This window comes from Sinocyclocheilus rhinocerous, unplaced genomic scaffold (genome assembly GCF_001515625.1).
Source record: "Sinocyclocheilus rhinocerous isolate Xijiao unplaced genomic scaffold, SAMN03320098_v1.1 scaffold358, whole genome shotgun sequence".
In the NCBI taxonomy this organism is placed as follows: domain Eukaryota; kingdom Metazoa; phylum Chordata; class Actinopteri; order Cypriniformes; family Cyprinidae; genus Sinocyclocheilus; species Sinocyclocheilus rhinocerous.
In genome coordinates this window covers 714,917-726,519 of record NW_015650700.1, presented here as the reverse complement: position 1 = coordinate 726,519, position 11,603 = coordinate 714,917, and the positions used below count along the sequence as shown (strand labels likewise).

Genomic DNA, 11,603 nt, shown 5'->3' with positions numbered 1-11,603 from the left:
GGTCCGGCAGGAATTGTAGGTGGGGGGAGAGAATGTACAGCGCTCTCTTCCACCTTCAATACCACGACTGAGGTGTCCTTGAGCAAGGCACCGAACCCCCAACTGCTCCCCGGGCGCCGCAGCATAAATGGCTACCCAATGCTCCGGGTGTATTGGGTGTGTGTTCTCACGGTGTGTGTGTGTGTGTTCACTGCTGTGTGTGTGCACTAAGGATGGGTTAAATGCAGAGCACTAATTCCTAGTATGGGTCACCATACTTGGCCACATGTCACGTCACGTCACTTATTTGTGGTTGTGGATGATTTTATTTACATAACTCTGAATGTAAATAAATGAACTGGCATAGCTTCCAGTTCCACTGGGAATTAATGAATGAATGAATGAATTCATTCATTCATTCATTCATTCATTCATTATTTTTTTTAACATAGTTAGTCATTGTTTTAATTAGAAGATATTTAAATAATGTTTTATAAGTTTAGAAGTTATACAAACCATACTTCTTAAACAAAACAAAACAAACAAACTGCAAAAGGCACATATTCATATTTAAAACTAATTTCTCATTTAATTAGACAAACTTCTGCTTTAAGCCCCACCCACTCCCGGTCTTTCTGAATTCAAATACAAATCATTTTGAGATTGCTACAGATACAGCTTCTGGCTCTGCTTCACACCCCTGCATTGCATTCAAGGTACACATGTATACTTTACAACATTGCTATTTACATTTTACACATTGTAATCTTAATGTTTCAAAGGGCACTACAACTATCTAACTAATAAAACATCTGCTTTCATAGCACAGGCATTTGAAGGCAACTCTGTTGCCCCCTGTGTTTGTTAGTGCCACAGTAATGCAAGGATCATAAAATAAGTATGTGACTTGCATTGTGCTGGTAAAACATTTACATCTGCCTTGCTGTACTTGCAGTCATAAAGTTTTAGTTTTAAGTCACAGCTATTAAAAAAAAAAAAACAATTACGACAAAGCATCTAAAATCCAGTGCCAAAACGCTCAAATACAAAACAAATGGCATGCATTTGGAAGTAGTAATGAAGAAACATGAACCAGAAGGTTACAATGTCTTACCACATTACCTCACAATCACACTCAGGCCTCCAGGGAAGACAACACAAGCTACTGAAACACCCTCCCAACCCCCTGGAGTACCAGCAATAAAAATATTTCATTTATTTTATTATTTTTTTACTTTCACCTAAAAAGCACAGAACAACAACAACAGATACCACCCAAAATATGCTTACACAAAACCTCCAGGCGTATATGAATGTGACGACTAAACGCTTTTATGAAACAATGCCTGCCTGTGGTTTAATTTTCGCGAACCTTAAACCACAGAGAGCGGCTGCAATACAGAAATAACACTGGCATGGCTTTATCAGCTCTCCGGGGCTCTTTGTGAGCTCTTTCTCAGTTTGTCTTCCCTCGCAGAACGCCGCTGCTCTTTGGGGGCTGGGCGGGTCAGCAGATGTGAAGGGCTGAACACAAAGGCTTACCTATTAGATGTCTGTTTCATATGACAGTGGCTTGGTCCTTGACAAAGCTCACGAGATGAAGACTTGAGCGGGGCCCTCAGGGGCTCCAACTCATCTGTCGCTAGGGCCGTTGAACTCTGTGACAACGCTGCGCTTAAAGGGCAAGGGGAAAATTATCCTTTCATCACTCGCTACTAAACAGAGGGAGTTCGGGGAAAGGAAAACCCTGCGCTCTAGTATATTCCATTCTCGGCTCCCACCCCTTTTTATTCTGTCTGTTTATCCGTCTCTTTCCAGCTGTAACAGTGTAACCCGGTCGGTGCACCACAGAAATGGCCATGAGTTTCTCTCTCTCTTTTTTTGTTTCTCTGTGAATTGTGTGACATTACAGGGGGTTCGTTTTCAAAAGACGGAACATGAGCAGAGATACCTCACCAACTGAAAACAGTGAGCAAAGTTCACATAGCTGAAGTACTCCGAAACCAACACTTTATTAACTCTGTCTGTTTTTAGCTTTTCTGTAGTAAAATAAATTGGAGTTGGTAATAGAATTCATAGTTATTCTCTTTTTTGTTTTTATGTCAAACTTACTGTCTTTTTTGTTTTTGATCTGATAACAAATTTTAACTTTTCTAGTTTGTCATCTATTAAAAATTGACAGTATTTAACAACTATTTTTTTTTGAAGAAGTAATTGGCTACATTGCAGGCCCAAACAAAAAAATGTATTTAAGTAATAAAGGGGCAATATCTTTATGAATATATTATTATCTAATGATTGGACTAGAATAGATAAACAGCATTGGACTAGAATAGATAAATATACACTAAATGCAATTAAACTGAGGGCAAAATGTAATTTCTGCAACGCTAGTAGAAATGCAAAATATTTATACTTATTTATTTTATTTTATTTTATTTTTTTAATCATTGCCATATTTATTTATTATTGCCATTGGTCAGACAGACTGATATTTCTGATATTTCTGCCCTTAACTCATTCCATTTGTTGAGCAATTGCTGCTGCATTAGGGTCTCTGCATAATAAGCTAGAAGTATTTTAACATTATTAATAATAATAATAACATCATGCCTACAAGTTTCATTATAAAATATTAAAGTATATATTTAGTTTATATTTAAGTAAAATATTAAAATGCTATATTGCTGTTTTTAATGTCACATTAATCAGCACACAGGTTTATAGCCAAGTGAGCCATAAAAAAAAGTAGTTTGTCAAAATGATATAATATTTTGAAAACATACATTATTATACAGATTATGGGTAGTCGAGGAGTAGAAAGAATTCCCAAGAACCGCCATTAACAAGATCATTTTGTCTATGACTAGGGTAATCTTTGTCCAGGAATATGCAAACTTCTCTTGTCTTTAGGGCCTTATTTGCCAAACCTTTGTGGTGTTTTTTTTATTATTTTAGTAATTTTTTCAAGAAATAATTACTTGTAGTTGCTAATGGAAATTTCGACTTCCGTTCAGTGTACCAGCTAGGGTATAATTGTGTAGGCCACAGCAACTGTCGTAACATCAATTTAAGTATCTTTGACAACAATGAGAGGATACAGAAACAGCTACAAATTCCTGAAGGTGAATCAGCATTGAACCGATATATCACAGACACCCCAAGAGCTCTGAAAATAATAACTGCCATCATTTGTCATCCTCCACTGACCCCCTAGCAAAACCTGGTGGAAATGAAAGATTTTATCATAGTTTTTCATTAGGGTCCGCCAGTCGTCTCCGCCACCAGCTGAGCCAGAAATGAATTCCGCTCACCCTGTCAGCTCAGAGTCACCCCGGCTTTTGTTCAGGATAAAGACATTATAGGCTCTTTGTATGGCTTTTCCCAGGGAATTATTGAGGGTGAAAAATGAACTCCCTCAGATAGTAGCTCAAATATGTTTGGTCTGGATATGTATTGGCTTTCAAGAAAAATGGTGATACGAACTGTGATGGCTTTTCCCAGGGAATTATTGAGGGTGAAAAATGAACTCCCTTAGATAGTAGCTCAAATATGTTTGGTCTGGATATGTATTGGCTTTCAAGAAAAATGGTGATACGAACTGTAGTGAAGTTCTCGTGTTGTGAGCCCAGACTGCTCCGGATAGGCAGATTTGTGCCGTTCTCTCTCCAGTCTGACAGTTTCACTGATGGTCAAAGCCAGAACTAGTGTTCCTTCCTGACACAGCATGCCATGATATATCTATTCCTATCGTAAATCAAGTCCAAACCTTGGGAAATCTGTAATTTATGAGGAAAGAGGTGATCCTAAATCTAAATAAATCATTAGGCGCTGGAACATAACATCCGAGAAAATTATTAGGGTTCAGTCATTATTGTATTTTCTAACATTTGATGTTAACGGTGCACTCAGTCGTTGCGCTGGTTGATATGCCAGTCGCCTTGGACTTGTTTCAAGCATCTTGGAAATGTTGCCACAGTTCTTCTATTGCTTCTGTCTCTGAAATGATGATGGTGAGATCAGATCTCTGTGTGGGCTGTACCTGCTTGTTCCAGGACTCCAATATTTACAAAAGAAATGTTTGCAAATCCCAAACTGATGTATCCTTCTCGCACACTAAAGCAAAATATGTAGATAATCGTCTTACGTGTGTGTTTTTGTAAAGCATCTATTAATATAGGTATGTGCTTAATACTCCTGCTTCTCAGATTTTACCTGAGAAAAAGACCCCAGTGTTTCCCCTTCTTCATTTTGGACTAAAATATTTCACATCAAATTCTTCTTTGATGTCTACAAATTGTCTCAGTTGTCTATTTCATGAAAAACATCAGAGACACAGTTGATATTACGCTGAAAATGAACAGGGAGCTCAATACCATTTCCGTCTAGATCATCCCGTTATATGATGTAATTCATTGCTGTTCACTGTTTGCATGAGGCTCAATGTCACTAGGATCTTTGTAATAGACTTTGATGAGTGATTAGCACGGCTGCCACTGCTGCGAAAACATGCGTGAAAACAGAGTGGAAGATTTGACAATCTCATCACAGCTTTGACTCTCGAGGAGACGAACATATATCTGAACTGGTAGGGTGCCTGTTCTCTCAGGAAGTGGCTGACCTGAGCATGAAGCAATGACCTGTGTTTATGCAGTGTGGAAGGTCAGCAGACAGACTTCAAGCCGTCCCAGAGGTCCTGTGGTTGTGGCTGGGAAACAAACATATTGCAAACATACTTTCCCTCTACTTTGAACGTAATATGAAAGAGATTGTGACATTTAATCACAGATGGATGCTTCAGCCCTCTTCCATGTTAAAATGATTTATTTGATGTCCTCCAAAAATATCTCAACAAGGGAACTGTAGACACACATCAAGAGTGAAAGCCAGTCCGTTGTCATCTAGACTGGAGTAAATGAAGCATAATACCACAGATTGGAATATGCACCAGTTATATGCACCCAGTCATACTGGGAACAACATCTAGTAGTAGGGTCCAAAATTAACACTCGCCAAGTGCCAAATGCATGTAAAAAAAAAATGTGTTACTCGCCAATTGGCTGGTAGCCAATGATTGAAGTAGAAACATACTTGAAACATACAACACATGCAACATCTAGTCCAGCTCCTTAAAAAAAACAAAAAAACATCTGTTGCAACTTGTGTGTCCTCTTACTTTATTCTCATTGAAAAATTTTCCATCAGAAAATTCCATTAGTACCATGATGCCTAAAGGGATTTTCCCCACATAAGTAGACTATACCTGACATTAATACAACAAAACAAAAGATATGAGGAATAACGTGATATGTCTTTTGTGACACAATGTTTTTGTGACAAGTGCAGTTTCATGTAGTATATTTGTCCAATTATGGATAAAAATATAATAATTTAAAATAATAATAATAATAAAATTATTATTACAAAACTTTAGTATGTATTAGCTGCAATTGTATCTGCTCTCTACATTGAAGACCCAGGTTGTCCTATGATGTCGGATCTCTGGACAGCACAAGTAACAATTAAAAGAAAGAATTTATGAAATGATACTGTAATGCAAAAATGTAATAATGTATTATTTATATTGTAAGTAAAATGGTTGTATTTGTTGAACTAAAATTACTTTATGCTAAATAAAATCTTTTTTTTTTTTTTTTTTTTTTTTTTATGTAATCCAGCAAACATTACTGAAGTGCAGCAATGAGAAACTATTGAGAATTACCATAGCGTATAATGGAAAAAAATAAATAATAAATAAATAAATGAAAAACAATTTAAAAATAAGTCTGGTAATGAGAATTTGGAAGGAAATGTGTATATCATAAAACCTCATTCACAATGCAAACAAACAAACAAATAAGTCAGTCAGTCTTTCCTAAAAGCTTGTACCCCATAGCGAGAGGTCGGTGAAGAGGTCACTTGCTAGAATTTGAAGTGTTGATTCTTTAGCCACAGGCCTGAGGGCAGGTCAGCTCTCCCTAGTGTAAGGTCAAGTCACGGCAATGATGTACTGCTCAGTTAGAGACCACATTTCTAGGAACGATTCAAAACAAAATGAACAAATATGAAAGGTATTTAGGAAAACTTTACATTATTACAGCAATATTTTTTGTATAGCTGCTTTGAAGCAATGTGCATTTTGAAAAGACCTGCAGTATACAAAAAAAAAACAAAAAAAACTTGACTATACTCTGAATACAGAAAGCTTCATAGTATTGGATTTTAGACTTAATGTTATTTGAATTTGTCTTCCAAATGTATATGCATTTTGTTCAATCCCAGTGGACTGAATGGGGCTCACCTACAGTATGCATATATGTAAGTTTACCCTCACACACTAGCATGTCATACAAAGGAAATATTGTCATCCACTCCCATGCCAGCATATGCACTCGATAGAGCTGTTTACATGAGTCACATATATTCAGGTGGTACGTTCTTTACCTTGGCGTTGAAACCGTGATCCCAAACCATAGAGGCCATTCATGCTGTAGGGCCCTATGAAATATAATTTCCATCTTTACTTTAAAATAAGTCATTTATTTTCTATTTTGTCTTTCTACAGATCACTCAGAAATCTGTTACCAAGGAAAAGCTGTGTCTTGCTTTTGTAGAGACAGCTTTATTTATTTATTGCGTGGAAGCTCTGTCCCAAATCGGAAAGCTGTCAGCACGCTGGGTTTCCCACAAACGTAATCTCTTGTGGAAATGTCAAAGTTAACTCCATTTCACAGAAAACAGACATTCTGCATTGTGCCTTTCAGACTTCCCATTCATGCGCGCAAGAACGCGTCAGCTGAGGTGGTCATTGTTCATGTCAAATTCTACCGTCCTCCAAAATTCCTTGTCTTCTTTAGCTCATGAGCTTTCCGCCCACGCCTGCAACTACACCACAACCTTAGGCAGGTCTTTGCAGGGCTCCAACACGAAGGCTCTCGGGCCCACAACGTGATCTGTGATTTTAACACCACATCTGGTTTTCAAGCCAAGCTAAACTAATTGAATGGCTTCAATTTGGAGTTCCTGACCACTGTTTGCTGAACATCATGTCCTTGCACAGTGTTCAGAGTCAGCAAATCTGGAGCGAGTCCCTGTACACTCTGGTCGGCTTCAGGCCCTCTGCCTTCTCACAGCGGGTGGATGCAGAAAGAGCTGGCGACGTAACAAATTACCACTCCATGTTTACGCAACAAAGCGTCTGCCCTGCAGAATATCTTGCCCTGACGCAAAAAGTCGAAAGCCCATGTCTGGAAATCTGCAGTACAGTGCAAAGCGGCATGGGTCCCTTTCCTCTCGCCAACAAAAACAACAATTACAAGCAACTCAGACAGCCCAGCTATGAAATAGGGCCTTGTTGCTGAGAAAAGCTAGCAATTAGGGGGCATTGTTCAGCAAAGGAAAGCAGCTTTTATTTTTTTTTTGGTTAGTTTGTCATGCCCCAAAGGTCTGCATGGTTCAGAATGCAACTTCTTATTGATTTTCACTGCCGTTATATCGAGGTCAAAAGCAGGATAGGAGCGTTAATTTCACCGCTCTGTTGGATTCCATCCCCATTTCCCCCTCCTGACATCTGGCTTTGCCTGGGAAGCTGGAAAACATCTTTAATATTCTCATGACAGTAAAGACGACATATGGAAAACATTGTAAAACCTTAATCTGCAATGAAAGCGAGAGAAAGAGAGAGAGAGGCCGGCAGATAGATGCTTGGCTTTCTAATTTGTAGGTTTCAGAAGTTCTTTGGGGTAGCCAGACGGCATACAAGACCAGAGACACTTCGATATACTGTACATCACTCGCTTATTTTTCCACACCTGCCAATAGCTAGTAAGTCAGAACTCCTGCAGGGAATATGCTGTCTAAAGATTTAAAGTGGTAATTCAGTCCAAAATGTAAATTCTGTCATTTACGCACCCTCACGTTGTTTCAAACCCATTTTTTCAAATTTGGATTACAAAGGGTGAATATTTGAAGAATGTCCTAGCCATGTCCTAGAATATCCATATGATTGTGGGTTATATTCCAAATCCTCTGAAGCCATACGATAGCTTTTATTTGGGGGGGTGGTTATAAACTTTTATTGAATTTTTGTAAATTGCTGCTAGACGTTATTTAGCATCTAACAAAGAGGTTGTTTGTCATCTTGGGTGTTCACTGTAGGTCCACGTTTTGGTTAATTTAAAACGCAAACACGAAGTGATTCAGGTTAACTTTATTTCCCAACCCAGGCTCAAAAAAAAAAAAAAATGTGCCTGTGGTGGCATTTCTGCTAAATGATATTACGCTGCTTTTTGCACATTTCGAGACATTTTTAAAGGGATTTTTAAAGGTCCAGTGAGTGGCACTAACAGCACATTTAGTTTTCTCCAAAACAGATGAATGTGCCAATGTTTTTTAATACGTTGGTTGTTGTAACCGTTTGCAAATTAAATAATATAATTAATATTAATTTAATTAATATGGTGAGTGGCACTAAAATTTTAATGCTCTACTGAGCTTGAAAATAACCACCTACCACGTTCACTAAATGCTACCTTAAACCTAACCGACAATGTTAACAAAATAAAACTTGAGCTAAAACCACATATGCTGAAGAAACCATGCCATTTTAGCTTGCTACAAGTTATCATGATTTTGTTTCGCAGTACTTATCTTATGATTTTTTTGACTTGATTAACATGATTAAATTTGCCTCTAAATAAATATGATCAGATCAAAATGTAGTGTGTTCAATTATGCACGTTTTCTCTTTTAATCTATACAGAAAACACAGCAATATGTAGGCCTAAAGATGTTCTATTCAATTTATGCTGAATATTAATTGTTTTACTGAAAAAAAAAGACTTGCGCGGCTGCTTATTGTTCTTATTATAATGCATAGTATAGCACCCAAAAATATGCCTATTATCTAGCAAATATCACTGAATTCAGTGTGTTAGAAATATCACAACTGTTATGTCTTGGCTATAAAAAAGGAACTTAAGGCTTCTGTCATGATTTTTGTTTTGCCAGTCTGAAAGTGTGCTAGTAGATCATTTAAGCAACGTATTCAAAGTTGTTAGTTTGCAATTACCTTAGTCATATAATGTAACAACACTAATTGTGCTCGAATAAGAATAAGAATAAGAACACTGAAACAGTAAATAGGCAATGGAGTCCCCGCCACAGTAAACCCCAATGCGATCTGAGGCCACTTTTGGGTCCTGAGTTTGGTTCTTTCGAGGAGGGCTCCTGTATGTAACTCATGTTTCATAAACTCAGGGAATCATATCAGCAGCTTGACAGAGTTTGTTGAAGTCCATTCGAGTTCGGTAACAGGCCCACGTCTATAATTCTTTGCTAAGCAACAACTTCTGGGTGTTTGGTTTAGCGCTCCAACAAAAGCGCAGACGTGCAAGACTGGCCCAGAACGCATCATTAATTCTCATATGGAAGATTAAAAATCTACAATTACTCTGATTTTGAACATTGTGCAATCCAAACTGCCGCTGTGCAAGTTCATAGAGACAGTAGACGCATTTACAGGTGATTATTTTTTCATATGTGTGAGCTGTATTTATTCAGGACCACTGAAGACTGAGACATTGTACTCAAGGCTAAACCATAGTGCCTCTGCGTGATTAACACTGAATTATTATGTCGCCTTGGGTTCAAACGGTTCTCCTGTTTGCCAAAACCAAGTATCTTTCACATTAGGAAATCTGGATTTGGAAAAGGGAGTGCTGTCCCACCAGAGGTCATTTACGATTGTTATTTCCCATTTCGTGTTATCCCTTGCTCACATTCAACCTTGAAAGAACACATTTATTACATTAAAATAAATCTCCTAATTTACCCTAATGTTTTCCTTAATATGTGATTAACATCCAGACTAGAATTACTGTAGCATCATATTCAGCTTCAAATAATCCCTGGTTAAATGGGACTAAATATGCAGTCCAACAGAAGGTACAGGTGCTCCATAACGTACCAGATGTTCCGTATATCTCCCAGAAAAAGAGTAACATGTAAATACCTTGAGATAATGGACACCATTGTTCTCAGGTTTAACACCCCCTAGGTCTCGTAGGTTGGTTCTCACCAGCCTTGTTCATTTGTGTTTGGCAGATGGGGGTTTCTGTGGTCGACTCCTCGGTTGCAGGCCTCGGAGGATGCCCGTATGCCAAGGGAGCATCTGGCAATGTTTCTACTGAGGATGTTTTATATATGTTACATGGTCTTGGAATTGAAACCGTAAGTCTCGGTTTTCAATATGAATCACTAAGAATTTATGAGAATAAACAATGACACTTTTGGGCACTTAAGTTACACAAAAACTGTCTGAATGTTATTCGATGCAGAAAATCAAAGCAAATGGCATCTGCGGTTAAATGCTGCACAAACTTTTCTCAGAACTGTTTCTGCCAGGACGTTAGACATTACTTTTACAGACATTTCCGTTAATTGTAAAACACAATGCAGTGCAAAATTAAAAATACAGATAAAACACCTGTAAAAAAATGTATGCGGAAAAATCCCTTTCATATAAATACAGTATATTGTGCCCTATTTTCACAGATCTTTTTTTAGAGTGCAGTTCCCCTCGCATGGGAATTCAGCACGTTAATTACTTTTCTACTATCAGAAAACATCTTAATGTCTATTGTATGATTGTAATCCCAACCACCTCTTTATGAAATATTTTGCACAAAATCTGTTTAAAATAAATGCCACTCACTCAGATATTTTGTTACATAATGCAAAGACATGAACACATTTTTATGTTTGACTTTTGCATCCAAATACTTTCTGAGGCCACTGTATATGTTTATACACACACTTCGACTACACTCCCAGTTTTTCCATTACTCAGTTTTTCCCGTTGTCTCAAGTTGTCTCTTTTTGTTTTAGTATATACACAACATTTACAATGGTGTGTGAAAGTGTGTCTGGAGGGTATTATTTGGGTAAAAATGTGGATACCAGTCCTGATATACCTGATATTCTGGTGGCAGCACATTTGCAGTAATTATGGTCTACAGTTTCTCACACATTTTTATTTATCATTTTTTTTATCCACACCCTTTAACTGCCTCCTCTTCTTAATCCTCACACAGATAACATCTCAGAAACACTAACCTCAGGCTTGCAGTTTCTTTTGCTATTGTGCCCCCTGGTGTCTGTTGTGACTGGTAACTCTTGGTGGCTGTTTGTGTTTGTGATGCAGGGGGTGGACATGTTGAAAGTGATGGAAGCAGGAGAATTCATCTGCCGAGCCTTAAATCGTAAGACTAACTCCAAGGTCAGCCAAGCTACTAAAACCATCCGGCCTTTTCATTCTAAGTGATAATACATACAATGTGTTCCAAAAGTCTAACCACATTCAACCAATGTACTGTAAACATCACAAAAATGCTTTCAGACTTTTAGCCTCTGCTAAATGCTTTTACTTTGTTTGCCATTTTAAAAACTGCTGATGCAGTTTTCAAATGAATAATAGCTACAATATACTGTGCCAATAACAGGAAACATGGGCATTTTATGCCAAGAAATGAGCCAATGTCTTTTGTAGTTTATGTCAAACAGAAAACACTAAAAATAGATAGCCAAGAAAATGTGACATGACATGAGGCCCCCCCCCCCCCCCC

The 11,603-nt window shown here is 37.8% G+C and overlaps 1 protein-coding gene across 1 annotated transcript in view; it reads left to right on the top strand.

Annotated features, from left to right (window-relative positions):
• LOC107712331 (3-hydroxymethyl-3-methylglutaryl-CoA lyase, cytoplasmic-like) overlaps positions 1–11,508 on the top strand; it is a 19,183-nt gene extending 7,675 nt beyond the window's left edge. The window contains exons 7-8 of the mRNA XM_016517555.1: positions 10,084–10,209; positions 11,183–11,508. Coding sequence (XP_016373041.1) covers positions 10,084–10,209; positions 11,183–11,302 — 246 coding nt within the window. The 3' untranslated portion in view covers positions 11,303–11,508. The remainder of the gene's footprint in view (positions 1–10,083; positions 10,210–11,182) is intronic.
• The last annotated feature ends 95 nt before the right edge of the window (positions 11,509–11,603 follow it).